This window comes from Peromyscus maniculatus, chromosome 6, assembly GCF_049852395.1.
Source record: "Peromyscus maniculatus bairdii isolate BWxNUB_F1_BW_parent chromosome 6, HU_Pman_BW_mat_3.1, whole genome shotgun sequence".
Taxonomy (NCBI): domain Eukaryota; kingdom Metazoa; phylum Chordata; class Mammalia; order Rodentia; family Cricetidae; genus Peromyscus; species Peromyscus maniculatus.
In genome coordinates, this window is record NC_134857.1 from 57,407,186 (window position 1) to 57,429,099 (window position 21,914).

General features: G+C 34.4%; 1 protein-coding gene across 4 annotated transcripts in view; it reads left to right on the forward strand.

Moving 5' to 3' along the window:
* The window catches only part of Fstl5 (follistatin like 5), a 596,430-nt gene that overhangs the window by 521,403 nt on the left and 53,113 nt on the right, over nt 1–21,914 (forward strand). For all 4 annotated transcript variants that reach the window (XM_006972666.3, XM_015990071.3, XM_006972669.4 and 1 more), the window contains 2 exons: nt 11,656–11,763; nt 16,029–16,153. In XM_006972666.3, the coding sequence (XP_006972728.1) occupies nt 11,656–11,763; nt 16,029–16,153 (233 nt within the window). The remainder of the gene's footprint in view (nt 1–11,655; nt 11,764–16,028; nt 16,154–21,914) is intronic.

Sequence of the window (21,914 nt, forward strand, 5' to 3'; positions counted from 1 at the left end):
CATACAATTCTAAAACAGAGAAAGTAGATTCTGACACAACTCTATGGAGGGTTTTCACCTCAAGTTCAACACCTAGATTAGAGAATTATATGTGAGTCCAAATGGATTCTTATGGATATGTTGTTGAAATAATGATATTATTATTACCCCTTCATAATAATCTTACCCAAATATGTAATTGCATATATTTTGCCACCATTTTTATTGCTAGATTTTGGACATTATATGCATGGAAATGGACAATAGGTATTATTTTATTCTATCTCCTAAGTCTGGTAATTATTACTGCAATGGAGTTTTATTTCTATGTAGATTTTGTTTGTATTATTATTTTTCTGTAAGAAATTGACTACAATTAATTATTCATAATTATGGAGTATGTACTTATATTTTCACCAATGTAAAATCAAGTATAACCTCTAAATCTGCAATCAAGGCATTTTTTAGTTTTCTGTAGGATCAGACTTGTAGAGACATTGTCACTGGATATACATGCTTTCAGTTGATAATTTTATAATTTTTTCACATACAGAAATTGTTTAGAATGATCCTAAGCTTCAAATAAAGGGCTCTTATGTGCCTAGATTTAAACTATTTCTACAGATGAATCATAGTGTACTTGTCCTCAGTGTTAGCAAATGAGTAATATATGTTAAATAACTTAAATTCAAACACACACACACACACACACACACACACACACACACACATACACACACACACAAGGGTTTGATCAAGTGGCTAAAATATTACAGCTAGAACCATTAGTACCTGGTCTTCTAATTCCTATAAAACAATAGTATTTAGTAATTTAATGTTAGTGATAATGTGACAGTAATTTTCACAAATAATTAAAATCAGTAGTGCTTGTACATGTCAGACAATGCTGTAACTATTTAAAATTAATGAACAATTAAAGCATAATCAAATTTGACTAATATAAATAATGCCACTAGCTATATATTTGTGGGATGTATTTTGGTGTATGTGGGATATCAAATTACATATGTGTGTATACAACTGTATATACATGATCATATATATATACATATGATATATATATACATATATATACACACATAATTAAAAATATACCAACCTGAATGCAGTATACAAGGTTAAATATGAAAAAGCAGCATTGTTTTTAAGGTTGTGGGCATGTGTTTAATTTTAATGTGCAAATTTTTGAAACATATGGTTTAACAATTTTAAAAAAGGATGTGTTTGTATTAGTGGTTAATTTCTATGAAAAAAATTAAAAATTTTAATTAGCACAATGATGAATATGCTAGTAAAATTAGCAAAACATTTCTTTGGTGGTATTTTTTCTCATAATTATACATTAATGTGAGATTTTAAAACTGGGAATAACTTCTTTTAGGTGTTAATTTTTTTTGCATTGCAATCAACTTTGAAATTAAAAATGCTACAGTGTAACCTAAAATTTAATCAGATTGAAATAAACATTAAAACAATGCTAAATAACATTTTAAATAAGGGCAATAGAACTTTAAGCAAAATTAAAATACAAAAGCAGTTCTGAATTAATAATAGTGCAGGCACACGATCCAACTTCAAGGCAATGCTGATGCGGAGAAGCAGGTAAATCACTGTGTGTGGAGGAAGCAAGTGGACCTGAGGGCTTCTTCAGAGATACACAAGAGGCGAGTAAAGCCACATCCCTGAAAGACTGAACAGGAGAAATCAAATCTTTGGGTACTATTTGAATCCACTGGAAAAATTACAAAACCACAGCCCAGGTTGATTTCTTTGTCTGTTTTGCAGAAATTCATATTTTACCTACAAAAATGACCTAAAATTGAAATTGAAACTGAAATTGTTTATATTCAGAATGAGAAAACTTATTTAAACATTAAATTTCATGTGCTAACGAACAAAGAAATGGTTATATCCATGATTTATTGAAATTTAACTGTCAACAGGACAATATTCTTTCTGTTTAAGGTTTAATTGTAATAAAATGTAACCTTGCATGAGTCAAAGTCCTTGCTGCCAAACCTAAGTTTGATCACCAGAACTGACTGGTGGAAGGACAGTGTGTAGTGTGTACTCCACAAATTTGTCCTCCTACCTCCACATGTGAGACACAGCATGCATGCATCCACACACAAATACACACATTATATAAAGTTTAACATTTCTGCACACTATTGTTAGTCCATGGCAAGTATAACATGCTTGGAAATACTGTTCCTGAACTTGAAAAAGTGAAAATGGTTGAGGGTGATGAAGAGAAAGGAAATAGATGAAGGACACATTAATATTACCTCTAAGACCCAAGATACACTACAATTCTGATAGATACATTGACTGTGAAAATTCCAAAAGCAAAAGCTGCAGAAATGAAATGTTAGAGCATTCAGAAAATTAGTGGGTCAACAATTTTATAGTCAAGGAAAACTACCTGTACAAATACCCAGGAGTTTATTAATCTCCAAGGAAGACTTCAAAGTGGCTAACACCATTCTGTCTTGTTCAATTCTGTATGGATCTTAGAAGCAGTAAGAGAAATACAGACAACGACTCCCTAACGGGTCAGTGTTAGTTAAGAAGTATCTCATCAGAATGTTTCAAAGTGATATGGAAGTATTAAAAGTATTAAAGGAGAGCAAAAGCAGGCCCACTTGCTGTACAAGCACCAGGACGTGAATTTGAATGTCCAGCATCTACATAAAAATAAAAAAGCTGAACTTGGCCAGGGTTGGGAGAGGAGATGTGGAGGGAGATATATTCCTGGAGCTCCCAAACCAGACAGCCCAGCTAAATGGCAAGCTTCATGTTTAGTAACCGAACCTGTCTGGAGTGAATAGACTGAGAATGTTAGGGAAAGACACTCAATGTTCTCCTCTAGCCTCTACATGCATGCATGTAAGCATTCCCTTAAACATATGTACACACAAACATATGTACACACACTAAAAATTTAACTAATAAATCTTTAAAAAGAGAAAATAGATGCTAGACATGAGAGAAGGTAGAATGGAAAGAAAGGAGCAATTCATGAAGAATAATACTATATCCAGAAAAAAAATTGTATTCTAAAAATGAGAGAAAATTTAAGGCTTTTCTACATAAGCAAAAGCCCATTGTGTTCATTACCCCTGGTGATGACCTTCTGAAATTCCACCAAAAATATGAAGACACATTCAATTGACAGACTAAATAAAGAATCATTTTAATATAGGTAAATTCATGGGCAATAATAAGAACTAGTGATTATACTTTTCCAAAGTTAATTTTGAGCTTCCTATATAATTTGGAAGCAATATAAATGAAAAGTTATGCATTTAAAAGCCATTGTGCTTTAGGGCCAATAGGTTACCATCCATTTCCTTTTATATCATTTAAGAGAATGAGAGCAATTAAAATATTTTATCAGTGACTCTTAATCACAAAGAAGTTTAAAAAAAGAAATAGTAAGGAGCAGACTGAAGTAAACGAAATAGTAAATACCAAGTCAAATGTTGAAACTAAAATTCAGCCGTCTTAAAGATAAGCAGCATTTCTCCAAACTTATTCTGCTGGACAATGAAAAAGTTGAAAGTCTCAAATTACTAAGATTGTACAGTAGTGAATAATCTAAAAATTTTAAAGATTTTGATTGGCAAAGAATCAAATGATAAAACAGCTAATACAAACAAATGAGGTGAAAATGTACATAAAGAAAACTATCATATTGCTATAAGTAATTAATTAAATAAATGGAAATATATCTAATGCCCATGATTTCGGATACATCATATTTATTAGATGTTAATCATAATTACAGTGATCTATGGGTTCAAAGCAAAATCTGAACAGAAAGAGATAAGAGAGGTAGAAAAGTACATCCTAAATAGTGTACTGACCCGAAGGAGCCATATCAATGTCAATAAAGAAGAATACAATTGGAGGACCTTTATTTTCTTATTCATAAGCTTTATGGAAAGCAACAGTAATCAAAATAATACTCAGAAAGAGGCATACAGATCATGAAATAGAATACAAATTCAAAAAATTCCTAAATATATGCACAAATTATTTTTGAAATATTGTCTCAGAAGAACTACTTAGTGAAGATATCTTAAGCTTTTACTAAAGTGGATATGCATACAAGAAAGAATGAAGCTGTATCCTTATCCAACACCACAGACAATATTATCTCAAAAATGGAAGACGAACATAAAGTATAAACTTCTAGAAGAAACCAAACACAAAGCTACAGTACACTAGATTTGCTGATGCCATCTTGGATAAGAAACCAAAGCTGTGGGTAATTAAAAAATAGTAGACACAATGGACAGCATAAACATATGTAAAGATTTCATAGCACATGACATAAAATAAACATACCACTTATATTTCTAACAGGGATTGATATCTAGAAACTACAGAAAATTTCTAAACAGAAAATAGGCTAATAGACTTGACCAAGTCCAAGGATTTGAATATATATATTTCCTTATAGAATGGATATAAGCAGCCAGCAAGCACAGAAAAGGATGATCCTCATTTGAAACTTTAAGAAAATGAAAATGAAATCTACAGTGAGATTCAATTCACACTTATCTTTAAACCAAGCAGAATATGTTGACAAGAATGAGCTGAAATTTGACCGTTTGCACAATGTAACTAGGGTTGAACACAGAGGAGCTACCAGGGAATGCAATACCATGACTTGTCAAAATTAAAATGGCCTCACTATGCAACATAGCAAAGGAATGTCTGTATAGATCCACACAGTACGGAAAGTGAGATAAGGGCTCAATACTGATGCCCTTCAATGAATAAATGCATAAAGAAAATGTGGCATATGATATAATGGAGTATTTATTCGTTCATTAAAAAGTGATGTTCTGTCTCTGCCTAGCAAGGCTGGAATTGTAAGCAACTGACATCCATTCAGCACCTATGCAGGTCTGGGGAATCCCAACTCCAACCTCCTTGTGTGCATAACAGGATAAATGCTTAACCACTGAGCCATCTCCTTGCCCACCCCCTTTTTAGGATATACATTTTACTCTTTCTAATATATATTAAGGCCTGTTTTCTCCAAATAACCTCAAAATTACCCCCCTCCCTTGATTTTCCTCTAGGAGGAGAGATCAAACTCGGGGCCTTGAGTTTGGTAGGCAAGTACTGCCTGAAAAAGTTAAATCCTCACCATCTCAATGTAAAGACAAGCTACTAGAATACATGTATTTCTTTATTAAAAAATAACAAGGTTAAGTAATTTTGAGTTAATTTAAACTCTCTGTTCACTCATCACATATAACTTTAGCTCTTTCATATCTTCTGATAATGAGTTTCCTAATCCTATTACCTGCTGTGTGAAATAATCTATCTTTATATTTGTCTTAAATTACCTTAGCAGGGTATTAATTTGACTGTTAAAAACATACATGCTTAAAAACAAACTGTGTATATCCTGGAGATTTGATTCCCAGTAACTTTTATGGTATTTAATCCCCCCATGATTTTCCCTAAATTAAAAAAAATCTAAAAAGACTGATTTCATAGATTTAGATAAAGTACTATGCTGATGAAGCAATAGTCCATTTAGCTCAAATTTAAAGACAATATTCCTACCCATTAAAATTTAAATAAAATATATTATTTCTATTTAAAACTTCATCCAAAGGCAGAGCACATAAAATTTATTGTGAATGGTATAGAGAAAATATTAGAATATATTTCCTTTATGGTTTGACCACAATTAAGCTCTAACTTGAAACCTGCTTTTTCCCAAATTCCAATGCTTTATCCTTCCTGCCTATATCCTTTTCTTTTTCTATCCCTTATATAGTATACTAAGACAAAAATAGTATCCATAATAAAAATGAGTTGTCTCCTAAACACTAGAGAAAATGCTATGGAATTCTTTATACGCTTTGTAAATGGAACAATGTAGTCCAGAAGCAAATGCATTGTTCCTGGAATTAGCAAGAGCAAAGCCAGTAGACTTCATTAAATATGTCCTTCAAGGTTTCTGCTTTGATTCAAGTACATCACAGTAACTTATAAGGGCTGGGGTTGACACAAAGGCCTTGGCCAACCTAAGTGTCTCTGCTCCAGAGATACATATCCAGGCCTTGTTGTTCTTGACATGAGAATAGGCATGTGGCTTAAGCCATACAGGAACTGGTGAACCTTCTGTGACCTCTCCAGGAGTGCTGGAATTGTTTGTTTGTTTTTTTCCTTCAAATTTTAGCTGTATTGCTACACATCAGTTTTAGAAAAGTGACTAGTTTTTCCAGCTTAGGTCTGAATTTGATAATAATCCAGAAACAATTGTATATGTGTTTTCAGTAGATCTATCCACATCATTTTTGTCTGTATCCAAAAGTATAAGGTGGCAATAATTTAACATTTTCCCTAAACTTGTATTGTTTTAAATGTCAAATTGTTTCAATTATTTCCTAGAGTGACATACAGATGATGTTTTGCTTTATAGATGATTAACTGGTAAACAACTGACCTCATTTCATTTTCTATGGAACAAGATTCTGTTCTGCCTGGGTGCAGAAGAGGCTTAGTGTGACACCTCAGGAGTATTCTTGGGATCATCAGCAGTCTCCTCCAGCCATTAGCACATTATCTTGGGAATCTACATCATTAGTTTAAATTAGGTTCACTTAATTAGCCAGCTGGTACTCTCCTTGTCAGACTGGTAAACAAGCTGTGCTCCACTGTTCCCGCATGTCAAGTCTCAGCCCTTCTTCTGTGTCTTGCTGCTATTGCCATTGTTTCTCCCTAACAAACTGAACCGTCTTCACAGAATCTGATGCACCTTGTCCATGAGAAGTGCACTGTACGATCAGTTTTTTGTATTTATTGTACTTGCCCAAGAAAGCCTGATGACTCAATACACCACTTATGTATATGGACATTATTTTGTATAGGTCAACACAGACATAAATACATATAAAAAATTAAATTAAATCTGAAAGCACATATGAAGTTTGGCTGTCAACACAGTTTTTATATTACAGAAAGAATGATTCTGTCAATGGCTATATAAAGCTATCGTGTATCAAATGAAATCTTTTGTTTACTGTTGCATATTCGATATATTTTCAATGATTTTTACAAAACAAGTAGGAGATGAGTTGAGTTCACCACTAAACTATAGCACTGAGCATAGTACTTACATTAGAAATCATTCTAGAGGCTGTACATGTAGGACAATAACATGCTTGGTATTTGGAAAGTATTTCAGTAAAGGTTAATATTTCAACAAAGGTTAAGAGAATATGTTGTAGTAGAATTGGTATAGGATAAGACAAAGTAGACAAATAGTTGTGCATAAAATTATAGCTTATTGTCAAGAAGAAAAAAAATTAACCAACAATATCATAGCCAGAATAATCCATTAAGTCAACTGTGATTGGTTCCCTCATTTTTGTTAAAAGAGGGGTTTTCTCCAGAATTATGTGATAGGCCTTTGTTTCTAGAGGCTTCTGGTGGAAGAGTCTGAAAACAGATTTTTCTAGAAAAATGTTATCTATAGGCTAATATAAACCATGCCAAACACAAAGTAGAATTCAACACAGGCTGAACTTGGAAGAGACATAAGCACATGCCAGTACACCACATTCCAGGCATACATTCCAAATCACTTCTTTTAACAAATACCACTTTCATGGAATAAGAAGAGGTAGTTGAAGTTAGAAACAAATAAACACACAAAAAGTAGTGTGTGCAGCTTTGCATATCAACTCTGTGGCCCTCCAGCCCTATGGAGTTCTTGAGTCCCAAATAGGCATGAACTTGGCCCAACCTATTTGGAAATGCCATCATGTCATGATGTCTAACAGTTGGACACTCCAGGTGGTATCCACTGCATGAACTCCTGTTTGAGTTAACAGATGAGAAGCCATGGGGAGATGACCCCAGCACATTTGTTTATACTTGTTTCTATCTTATGATGGAAAAATCACTTTACACTTTAAAACCATTTCCTACAATGAGTGATAATGGAAGCTAAGAATGGAACCCACCCCTACAGAAGTCCATTAGGATAGTCAATATTTAAAGGTTCTAGTTACTTATAAGTACTCATAAAAACATGTGAATAGTATAATAGGTTTTGGTAAATAGAACAATATTAATTTTCTTCATAACAGAAATTAACTTTAGCATGCTGTATAATTTCGCAGCTTGTTTATACTCACAGGAATGCTGGGAGTCATTCCTACAAAATGTTCAGATATTCTTAAATTACGTTATGCATTACAGGGTCACAGGTTTATTCTTGGTAAATAAATAACCTATTTACTAAATACTACTTTTCTACTTTTCAAAAGCAGATATCCCAGTTTTCTGATCATTTAAATTTCAAAAGTATATTTACAGAAGTTTTGTAAAGAGCCAACACATGATATTTATTCCTTCTGGAATAAATAGTGAGAACTGAGAGTAGATGAGTTTTTACTGACAGCCTGTGTACAGGAACCTCCTAAGGAGGTAATCATGTACAAACATGTTAAGTCATTCTAAGTCCATATGAGTTATTATAAGTCCATATAAATCTCTGTATTCTGTAAATTCTTTAAAGACAGAGACTGTGCTCCTTAATTTTCTTCAGTATCTTCACTTGATTACTGAAACATTGTAATGTTAATAACACAATCATGAAAATAACTCAACATTGATTAGTGTGTATCCATCTACAATGTGGAAGCAAAGGCTCTGTGAAGAGCATGCTAAGGAAGTATCTACCAGTGAGTGAGCTGCAATGCAGCCTAGTTCTTGTAATAGTTGCAGTAATAGTTCAGGAGTGCTTAATATTCACCAGACACAGACATTCATTGCTTATCCTAACAGTCACAAGAATTTTTGAAAATAGGTATTTTTAGTTCTTTATAAGAAAAATAAGCTTAATGTCTTTGTAAGGTTTTGCTATTGTATTAGATGGAGGGTTTTAGAATGAGTATTCATGAACATAAGATACCCTGTGCCTCCCTGGCTCTGCACTGTGGACTGTAAATCTTCTACACACACATACAGATACAGATATTGAAGCCTCCTTGAGTTTTTGGTCATCTTTCAAAGGAGAACAGTGTCTCCCAAATCTTTATATATATGAGGTATAAATTTGAGGATCTAGGCAGGGCATCTTTTGTGTTCATAGAGATATCCCTAATGGGAACTAGTGCAGTACCTGGTAGATAGGACAGATGGCCTCTGATGTGACAGCCACAGTTTTCTTAGCCCTGTGTATGGCTGTGCATCCATGTAGGGTATTAGCTAGGAAAAGCCTTATAAAAGCAAAAGCAGTGTCTAAGCTGTATCAGAGTGGGAATTCCCATTAAAATCTCTTCTTGATCCTAAACAGTCATTTACAAACCTTTATCACGTGTCCTATTGTATTCTTAAAAGTCAAATATCAAAACTGTTTTCCTGGTTGTTGCTGTTCTTCACACTGAGATATTTCTTCAGAATCTGGTGACCTGATGATCATTCTATTTTAGACAGCATACAAACTAGGCTGTAATAACCACATACAAATCAAGTTTACAGTATAAAAGAGAAGATGTGAAAAGCCAAAGAAATCCTCTTTGTCACCACTTCACTGATAGGAGGCAGCTCTTTCGTTGCTCACAAGTTATTGATTAATGCATGCAAAAAATTCAATACAACATCTGACATTGATACAAAAACAGTTATGTAAATATAATCATAGCCATTCCTTAAGTAATAAAACTAGTTAATTACTTTAATAATGCCAAGTCTATTCGGGTCTTTCTATGTGTTTATGCAGCATAAATTGAAGTTCATTAATGAAAATTCAGGCTTCTTTTTCTACTACTACCTCAAATATTGTCTGTTCCTATTTGAACTTACTTTTTCATCAACTCAAAATGCCTTAGAGACATAGAGCAACATCCTCTCAAGATAGTATCCAAAGCAGCAAGGGCATGGAAAATGAGTCGATGAGGATGTTCTGTGGCTTTCTTGGTTTGTGTAGTGCAGTATCATTCTCAAAAAATTGTGGAGCAACTTCGTGGTTACAATACAGAGACTAGAGCATCCCCTGGGAAGCTGGGAAGCTTAGCATCTGTCAAAGCAAAGAATTACTTCTCAGTTGTGTTAGTGGCAATACACCCACACCAAAACATTTCTGTTTAGCTGGACCATAAACTATGATACAACTGTAACATCCAAGAAGTAAGGGATAAGAACATCAGTACAGAAATTTTTAACAGCTCTTTCCCAAAATCCACCCATTGTTTTAATAATCCTTAGATATTATGAATTATAAAACATAAAAATATGGAAACCTAAATTTATAATACAAATTAAAATATCAATTTCCATATGCCCAACCACAACTTTAATTTAACTTTTGCTAATCCACCAAGAACTGCATATTACTGTGAGTTACATCTTGGGGCATTTTGCTAATAGTCAATAGCTTTGGGAAGAAACACTGTCATTACTGGATAACTTTTGACTGAATATAATTTATTTCATATTATAAACTTAAAAAGCACATATAAGTAACAACTACACTAAATTGCCTTACAGCTGGTAGTTTTATAATGTAAACAGGATGAAATTAGGGAGAGAAAAATGACTTCCTAGCAACAATTTGTTTTCTGGTAATTGTATTTAAAGTAGACGCTTAATATTATAAATATTGTTAGAAAAATACACATATTATACCAATTATGTCACAAACAATTAAAAAATATCCCTTGGGTGATATTAGATAACTCATTAAAGTAATTTTTATGTAACCAGGTAGTACATTTAAGCCCCTTGGTCAAACTGTTGCCATTTTGAGTTCACGAATGGACATGCCATGCAATTCAGTTATCAAATCAAAGAAGAAACTGTTTATTTTAAACCAAATGAGAGTGGCCATGCCTGGGAACATGGAGTCATGTTGTCCTGAATAACATGTTCCAATGTGGAAATGATGGCATGAACCGTTATAGTCATAAAACAATAGAAAGTCAAAATCTTGACATTTTCAGGTACCTGGGTTGGTTTCAAGAAACCAGAAATTTGTTGCTGTAGGCTTTTGATGCTATTTGATGACACTGGCGACTGGAGGAAGTTTGTGGCCTGTCAGTACATTCCATGGTTGTACCTGGTGGCTGGAAGGCTTTGTTCAGACACAGGTAAACCATGAATGGCTATTAAGGTTCCTAAGATGACCCAGGGCACATCAGTTTAGAGTTGCAGCATTGCCATCATGGATTCTAATCTGTCCGTAGCCCTCATAAGACCTTCAATGCAGATGTGGCGTTAGTTCCCTGCTGACTTCAGTTGAGTCAGGTCCTTCATGAAGATGGTGAAAACTGAGAATACAAACACAGCCGAACTATGTCATCACTGAGCTGTAGTGAGCATACGTACCACATTTTACAAACCTTCATTTTCTAAACAGCTCTCCTTGACTCAAAATTCACATTCAGACAGTTGAACAAAATAATACTATATAAAATTGTGCAAATATTGAAAGAAATTGAGATTGAATATGATATTTTTAGGTTAATCTAATAGATTATAGAAAAATCAGATATCTGGCCAAATATGATCTTTAATCTCATTCCTGAATTACTGGATTCCTCCTTCATTTCTGGTACAGTTTTCCAATATTGCCAAGGTTTTAAAACTTATGTTTTCAATTGTTCTTGATTACAGGCAGTGAGCACAGACCCTGTACCAGTTAAATTACACTATGACAAGTCACATGACCAGGTGTGGGTGCTGAGCTGGGGCAGCATGGACAAGACATCACCAACTCTACAGGTAACAATGTCAGGGGACCTGAGGAAGTTATTTTGAAACCTTTAGGTATCTCAGAGATGTTCATGAGTGTTTAACTACGGCACTCTTCTTTATAGTAACTGTAGTTTCAATCACCGTCTATGCATTAGAAAAGGAAAAAGAAATGTGTAAAACTCTAGTAATTTCAGACTTGGATGACCACAAGTAATATTTATTAAAGATTACAGTCATATGTTAAAATAATGAATGAGAGTAAACAGTTAATGACATTAGAAGAAGGAACATTATAATTTACCTTACTCTGTGTGCTGTTGCTGTAACAGAACCTGTGAACTATAAGACCATACTGGCAGCTTCTGTCAAGAGCCTCATATGACGCAGCAAAGCATGTGTGCCAGAGGTTTAGTGATATAACTGAGCCACATCCTCAGTAACCATCCATCCATTAATAGACAGGTAAGGACACATCTGAACTGTGGCCTTGCTTCAGTACTTTGAGTGAGGCCATGAGGTAGAGACCACGGAATCTAACCACAAGAGCAAAGGATGTCCTATATATATAGTCTTTAGCTTCTAGATTTTGGTAGTAGGAGCACAGGCTTACTTTTAATTGGGGGATGTACTGTGTTCATCGTGGGACTATTGTCTCTTTTTGAGGTCATTTACATGATGATGTCACATAACCAGAGAAAAGATAATCAATTGACTGTGACCTTGTGCCACAGCCTTCAGATCCTCAGAAACAAGTTTAAGAGGAAAGGAGATGGGTGCTGGAAATTTTTTATGAACTACTTCCTCCCACTGCCTGTGGACACAGTATTCTCTGGAGTGTGCCACTAATGCAGACCCCTAAGGCATCAAACATTTTACAAATTTGAGTAAGGTAGGTTAGATGTAGTATTTTGATTCCCAATTAGTTGTCATTAACAGTGTTTTAAATGTTTCTGAGGATTTTTCAGTACTGTAATATTTTATTCAAATGCTAGAGCTCTTGAGATGAATTATTTTAATTATCTATGATAAAGACAGTTCACTTTATATTTAGAAATGAGAGACATTTTAAATGTCAGGAACAGAGTATATTATATCAGTTACCTATTTTACAACTCAAATCATTCTATAACTTCATGTTTCAAACTGTAAATATCCTCGACTTAAGCTAAAGTAGCAATCTAATTTGGGAAATAGCCATTTGAGCTGTATGTAAGTGAGATTTATATTTGTCAATGTGGCTCCAGTCCCCCCGTCCCCACTGGCTCATTTCCAGATCCATCAAAAGGCAGTGGGACCCTTAGAATACTTGCATCTCCTCTTTGTGACCTCAAGCCAGATATTTGCAAAGCCCAGCACTTTCAGAAGATAAAAGTTAAAACTCAAGGGGACTTAGCATTTGGACTAGAATTCATAGTCGCTTTTGCCATATCTCATTAAGCCCAGCAAAATCTCTCTGCTTGCCACAGTGAGGGAGGCTGAGTAACACCACTACTCTTTACAGTGGAAGATTGAAAAAGTGACATATGTCCAGACAAGGAAGTCATCCTAATTATTGGAGACTTGATATTTAAGTCTAATCTTGGCGAGGCAAAGCAAGCCAACATGGGTGACTATAAAATGATGTATTTCTGGGATGGTTTATAGATCTGACTTTTCTGCCAGAGGATATATGTTATATTCCCAGCACCAGCATGGCCACTCAGAATCATCTGTGACTTCAATCCGAGGGAATCTGATTCCCTCTTCTGGCTTTCTTGGGCACAAAATTATAAAACATTTCAATGGTGTTATTTTTTATTTGATTTTTTTAAAGATTAAGGTATGTTTTTACAAGCTTAAATATTTTCTTTTAAAATGACAGCATATGTTTTTAATATACTATTTTTTGTTGCTGCTGTTTGTGTCTATTTTAAAATCAATTACTTCAATTCTCCTTTGGTTCAAGCTACTCAGATGGATTAAAATAGCAAGTGTTGTAATATTCACAGAAGTTTTTTAGATAAAGCCTTTAACATTATACAGAATTAGCCCCTCGAAGACTTTATAGACATCCTAAAAAGTAATTTTAACTACATTGCTTAATCATCTAAAAAGACTTCTATTTTTCCTCTGAAAACCTAATAAAATCTTTAAGTTTTAAAACACAGTTATTTTTAAAACAAATTTCTAAGTAGACATTAGATCATATCTGAAAATATAAAACAAAAGGCAGAAAGTAAGATTTTCTATCAGAGGATAGAAGATAGGTAGATTCCAAAAGACTAGACAGATAGATAGATAGATAGATAGATAGATAGATAGATAGATAGATAGACAGACACAGACAGACAGACAGATAGATGATGCTAGATAGCTGGATAGATGGAAAGATAGGTGATAGTTGATAGATGGATAGATAGGTAGATAGATGGATAGATAGATAGATAGATAGATAGATAGATAGATAGATAGATAGATAGATAGATAGATGACAGACAGAGCTTAGAATGTTACATCTTGGTTCCCGTGAGATCTTGACTATTGTTTGGGGATCAATTCACCACTAAAAGCTCCTAAGCCCACGTATCAGCCCACAGTTCCTTGAGTGGCTTGCCAGTTCCCTTTGCTAAGAAAACCATGACTCTGCAGAAATGTCCAATAATCATGAAATTTATCACCCACTAGCATTATCATGATACATCTACAAAGGAAATAGGATATTAGTCATGTGAAAGTAGGACTGAATACTCCTTTTGAGAAACTCAATTCATAATAAAGCTGTAGGCAAGGCCTCAGTGCGGTGTTTGTGTTTCTGTGTTATGTCATTCACAGTGACAACTGGTGAAAGCCAGGCACTGGACTCTAAAGGCTGAGAAGTCTTTGTTTCAGCACATTGCATCTTATAACCCATCTACTCAGGAAGGTGCAACAGCAGTTTCTCAATTTCTCAATAATAGAATACCTACATATATTTTCATTTTATATTTTTAAGCTATACATTTTTGACAGATATTCAGGAAAATTATTAGTTTTCTGTAATTTTTACTATTAAGAAATCTCATGAGCTATCATACTAATTAGTGATTCTCCATGGAGTTTCAATTGCATCGTAGTTGATTTTACTTTTTTTTTTTCATAGCTGAGGACTGAACCCAGGGCCTTGCGCCTGCTAGGCAAACAAACGCTCAACCACTGATCTAAATCACCAACCCTGATTTTACTTTTTTTTTTTTTTTTCGAGACAGGGTTTCTCTGTGTAGCTTTGCGCCTTTCCTGGAACTCACTTTGGAGACGAGGCTGGCCTCGAACTCACAGAGATCCGCCTGTCTCTGCCTCCCGAGTGCTGGGATTAAAGGCGTACGCCACCACCGCCCCGCCTGATTTTACTTTTAAAATGATATTGATGCCTTATAAAGTGTAAAAGTTGCTATTCTAAAAGTCATGATGAGAGTGTGTTCTACAGTTTCACAGTTGGTGAGGAGTATTTTTTCAAATGTAGAACAAGTCATCAGGCTGGGCAGTGAGCACATTTACTTACCACGCCACTATCCAGCCCCCTGCATACTCATTATTTGAACAAAATTTTAATCAAGTAATTGTTTCTTTCAACCCTGACAAGGTACAGGACATTTAAAGGGGACTTCCAGAACTTGATATATTGTAGAATATGAGGAATAAAGTACTTTAAATATAACCATATTTTATGTAGAATTGCCTGCTGAAGATAGTCCTCTGATTTTCACATTTGTGGCATTGCATACACATATGAATATAAGCACACACCTACACACACACACACACACACACACACACATGAATAAATAAATTTCAAAAATGAATAAAAGTTTTTAAAATAGAATTTCATTAGTCCAAGATTTTTAAAAATTAAGATAATGCTATGCTTTATTTTTGTTTTCATGGCCATATCGCTATCTCTGCTCTATAGAAGAAATTATGTCATAGTAATTCTTTTATATTGCTCTATGTTTGCTGGTTACTATTTTCACAGATTCCACAATGCACAGGCTGCATATGTATATTTAGAGTTCTGTATCTCTTAACAATCAGATGTGTTCTGAGAATGTTAAGTCCTAAGTTGTCTGCCTTGTGAAAAATCATATGCTACAAGACTTCTTTGTAGAAAGAAGTTTTCCTGTCAAAAATTAGCTACATATTACACATCACACTTTGCTACTAAGATACCAACTCTCAAAAGGAATATAGAGTTTATTGACACAAATGTATTTATCTTGAATAAATTTAAGCCTCATTCTCTGTACTGCTTTGGTCTAAACCTGGTGTATTGTGTATAGGTGATAACCCTGGCCAGTGGGAATGTGCCACACCACACCATCCACACACAGCCAGTGGGGAAACAGTTTGACCGAGTGGATGATTTTTTCATTCCCACCACAACACTTATTATCACCCATATGAGGTAAGTGCTAAGATGAATGCTAAGCCCATTTTTAAAGCTTTTCTCCAATCTTAATAAAAGACACATAAAATCAAGAAGGAATTTATTTATAAAACAAATGCAAAGAACAGTCACTTATGATTTTTGGCTTCTCATGTCTGTTTGATGTGATTTATCAGTATCAGTGGGGAGCTTACCAACATGACGTTTATTGTTTCATGTCTAATGAACAAACTTCTAATGACAAAAATGCATTTTGTTATTTGTGTCAATTTAACTCTGACACTTTTCCAAATTCTTATTAAGGATTTTTCCTAGAATCTTATAAAATGCTCATATTTCCTGAAAAAAATGAAATGATTCTGAAGAATTAATACTCAAATACAGAGAATGTGCTTTTGAATGTGACATGAGGAAGAGCCACAGATTCAGATGCCTGTTCGGGGTATTTGATCATACCATAACAGTGTTGGTTCTTGATGAGATTAATATGAAATTCCATTAGGAAGTATAATAAGTCCATATGGAATGTTTGAAGCATGATCTTTCTAAAGGGGTACTTTTTTTTCACTTTCTGCGATTATTTACAAGGTGTGAAGGTATCATTAACACACAGAGAGGTATGTGCCTAAGACTTCACAGCAGTAGTTAACGTGCTTACATGTGCAGACAGCATTCACATCAATCTATATTGTGCCATTTTGGGTTACTGCATATAGTTGACATGTTGTCAGAAAATTATGTGGTTTTAGCCTTGGAATGATTTCTACATAACTGGAGATGAGAGCTGATGATAATTAGAAAAACAACCAAATATTGTCTACAAACAGAGACATGATTTTATTTCATTGCTATGTATTATTGAAATGGCATTAAAGTTATTGTTGATGATATTTTAATTTCTTAGCATTTGTATTCCTTTAGGGCTGTATATTAACCTACATGAATGTCTAAACTGTGCTCTATAAGTAATTAAAGTAATAGATAGTAAACATTAACCACAACAATCCTATCTCCACATAGAACCAAATTTTAATAAACATGGATGATCATCAAATTTCCTATATTTCATCTCAAAGTAATTCCCACAATTACTGCAATAATGATGATCAAGAATAACAATAAAATGTTGAATTTGTTTCCCAAATTAAATTGTTATTTATATACTGTTTCTTTAAAACAACTAGAATTTATTTGACACTTGAAACACCTTGCTAGTAAAAATGATTTGTTCTACCAATTTTGTGGAGTAAATTATCAAATGAATTTCCCATGTGTATAAATGTGTTGTAGACTGGATTTCTGTGAACTTTATATTCCTAATTTGACAGTACTTCTTCACTTTTGTATTTCAAAGATACTTCCACATCTTCAGGCAGAGGGCCTGACACATAATATGTGTTTGATGAATACTGGCTTTCTTCCCTTGACCTGGCATCCCATTAATCTGCTTTATTCCCAGATTGCATCATCCTCACTTCATATAATTGATATCTTAATGTCTGGAACACACCTGGGCCAGAGTCAGGATATTATATTGTTAGTGTCAAAAATGATGGATACTTAATTTATGTTTCTCAAGGGAAGAAAGAAAGTGTCACATTTTGTATGATTTCACTTGGGGAAGAGCTGTCTTTCAGACATACTAGGTTTTTCCATGTCTAACACAACTGGCCACATAACATCCAGGACACATGGATTGTGTGGAAACAGAGAACAATGACAGAAACTCCCAAGAGTGGGAAGAGTCTCAAGAAAGGAGATTCCATGTTGAGATTCTTTTCTGGGGACTTTCCATAGGATTTATGGCTGAAACTGGATAAAGACTAAGGGCATTTAGACTATGGGAGTTAATTCTCCATGCGTGCCTTGGGCCCAGTCAATATGGGGTCTTGCTCTCTGTGCATGCCCTTGTGGCCCAATCTAAGAAATGATCATGGGCTGCACATGCACTGCTCAGTCCAGTTAGGGGGATTGAAGCTTCCCTTCCTCTGTTCATCTTTCACTTGCTTTGTTAGCTGCTAGTGTTGGGTCACCCACTGGTCCCTACATCACTGGCTGTCCTTGCCTGTCATCATCTTAAGATATTGATAGTTTCCTACATTGGCTGCTAGCTTCTTTCTTGTCAAATTCATGTGACCAGTTTATAAGTTTTCCATGAGCCTTTGCTGTTTTGATTATGGAGAGGTAACTCCTGTTTCACTAGCAAAACGATTGACACTGTATGTCAGCAACCAATTCATTTCCTTCTAAAGACTGACATGAAATGTTGTTCCAGAAATCCTTTGTCCAGTGATAGCTGCTTGGACAATTCACAATCAATACCAGTAAACCGAGTCATTTGGGGATTATTTGCAATTATGTTAAACATCTATATATTTCCTGGTCTGGCTTCATTTATATATTTACCCCTGCCACATTTCTTTATCACCTATTTTGTTTTTGTAACTATAATCTTCAGGCTTCTTTATTCTTGTCTCTAAGGTAGGTTAAGTAGGAAGAATTTAAAATACCAAAGTGGATATAATTGTTTGTTTGAATTCAAAAAGAATTCATTATGCATGCATCTTTGTATTTTTATTCCTTGGTTTATATAGCGAAACACATGCACACAAGTTTGACATACATATGTACATAACTACTCGTGTGTGTATATGCTTGAATATTTACCTTGAGATTAAAAAACTACAATGTGCATATACAATATTTCATGTTACAAACTTTATATGTATATGACAAAATACCATAATGATGTCATGTATTTTTCTAAATTTTTTATCAACATTGCTTTAAAAGTTATTAAACTTCACAAAGTTTGGACAGTTTATTTGAACATATCCAAAATTTTGCAATCCTCAGGCTGTTTCTGAACTGCTTTAGGAATTTGACTTTTATGAGGAAATTGTTCATGGCTGGGTTTTGTGAAAATAAGGTACCCTTTTCCCCCAGCTCCTTAAAGAACTTTGTCCACTCATAAGGATAATACAGCCTATGTCTGATGCTGCCATTCGACATTATCCAACAGAATAAGTAATTCGTAGACAAAATATTCCTTTTGTGTCTTACTAATCTTCTAACTTCTCTCTAAAGTGATTAGGAGCCTATGCAAGCCCTCAGCTTGGGCCAGCGGGGATTAGCAATGCCGTACAACAGTGGATTTTTGTCATAGTTTCCGTAAACTTTTCAGATCTGGTTAGAGGACCAAGCGTGTGTCTCCACCTTTTCTTTCCCTAAAGGAGTCTCACTTGATTCAGTTTTCTGTAGGGTACAAGAGCATGTAGTATGCTCCAAATTCTGATGTCCCTCTATAACCTGATGAGCTATTGAAAGTACATAGATAATTGTGTACTTTGTACAATGTACAAACCTTAACTTCAATAAGTCAAATTTTAAGTTGATTTATTTAGTCTCTTTCTTCCAAGGAAAATTTTGAATGAGTTAAAATGGCATGCATTTTTTAAAAGCCTCAAACTTTTCAACATATTAATAAATTGAATAAAACTTAAAAGTTAAAGAGCTTATATACTCAAAATAATATATTTTGCAAAGGCTTGAGAAGTATAAATTTAAAAAATTCTTTAAAAGTTTACCTTTGACATAAAAATATGGATAGATATAATTGAAGGAGATACTATTAAAATGAAAGAATGTAATTTTATAGAAATCAATTGTGTTTACTTAATGTAATATAGACTGAAATGAATTTCCAACAATTTTAAATAAATGTGGTCTATAAGTATTAGAAAATTATTTTATTATTTCCCTTATAATTTGTATGCACAGAAGTTATTATATGATCATATTGTCAAATTAATCTTAAATTATATATACAAATATACTAGTATAATTTGATATTTATACCACATTTAGTTTCTTATGGTATGGAAATTGTATGAAATACTTGGTATAACTGGTTTTCAATCATTATTAATCAAGAAATCAGAAATCAATTTAAAATGTTTTTTTTCAGAAAATATTTTAACATTGACTGTTTAAACCCCAAACAATAAAATATTATGAATATATATTTTATATAATCATCTGATTTTTGTGGTATTACTTCTAGGAGGAACTTCACAAGTCAATTCTCACACATGTGCTACTAGAATCTACATAAAAGAAACAGGGTTGTACCAACTATGTTATGATATTATATTTTCTGCTAATGTCTAAAATTAGAGGAAAAGGGGGGACTGAAAAGCAGAGGTGTAGATGTAACCAACCGTCTTATTAAATAAGAAACACAGAAACAATGTAAAAGAGAAAGCCGAGAGGTCAGAGCTCAGAGCTAAAATCTCACCCTTCCTCCTGCTGTCCCAGCTTCGCGAAAAGAGAGCTACCTCCTGTCGGTTCGTATTTTTAAAGTATGTTGTTCTGCCTTCTCATTGGTTGTAAACCCAAACACATGACTGCCTCGTCACTGTCTGAATGTACAGCCCCCTAGGTCTTAAAGGCATATGTCTCCAATGCTGGCTGTATCCCTGAACGCACAGAGATCTTATGGGATTAAAGGCGTGTGCTGCCACCGCCACACTCTTGCTATGGCTCTAATAGCTCTGACCCTGAACACACAGATATCTATGGGATTAAAGGCGTGTGCCACCACCGCCACACTCTTGCTATGGCTCTAATAGCTCTGACCCCCAGACAACTTTATTTATTAACATACAATCAAATTAATATTTCAGTACAAATCAAAATAATATTTCAATACAATTAGATTACCACCACATTTCCCCTTTTCTATTTTAATAAAAAGAAAAAAAGCAAAAGGTTATGACTAACAAAAGAAAAACTATATACAAAAGTACAATAACTATATACAATATATACAAGTAATAAATACCTAAACAGGTATTTGACAAATCAGAGAAAATAATTCCATTATCTATCCTATTTTGGTAAATCCAAGATGTATCTAATGTACTTTCTATCCTAATTAATTTTCAACTATAACTAACTAATCTTCAACCATAACTAACTAATCTTCAACTCCCTCAGAGACCCAAGAAGGGAATAATAGTAGCTAACAAAAATAAAAACAGGAAGTGCATGCAAGCAACTTCCAAAAAATTTTGTGAGTTGACAGAAACAGCCAGCTGCCTGGGCAGTCACCTGAGGTTTCTCCGCAGTGTTGGGGCATCATCTTCAGCCTATAGGCTTAGTGTATCTGACAGACTCATTTGTGAAGTAGGATGTACACAAGGTCAACAGTTCAACCTCACATTGGGTGAGAGCAGTCCACGTACCAGAAACACCTGAATTCCACTAGTGTCCTGTCATGATTCAGGATTTTAAATTCTGGAAATTGTTGACAGTTTTTTAATTCAGCTGTCCATTCTTCTTGGCTGTGTATATATGGCTTCATCTCAGCATCCCCTTCTTCTCCACATCCCTCTATTAAATGCCAGTCTACTTTTGAGAGGCATGAGCTTTCAGCTGCTGTTCCATTGTACAACAGAATCCATCGGCCCTCTGCCTGTTAAGCTGCCTTAGAAGAAAAGGGCACCGTACCTTTTCCGGATGCGAAGGCCACTTCAGGGATGGGGCCATATTGTCCTGGCCTCAGAAGATGCCTTTTGATAAAGCCATAACCACACTTGTTTTGGCAAGAATCAGTAGTCCCTTGTTTCGTGATCTGTTTGTCCATTTTGTCCTGTTGATTCGAGGATACTTTGTTGTCCAGTGGCTAACTTTTGCCAGAATGAAAGTTGACTCCATATGCAGTTTCTTCAATGCCCATATTTTCTCTAAAGTAGATTGGTACTGCCAGGAGCTGACA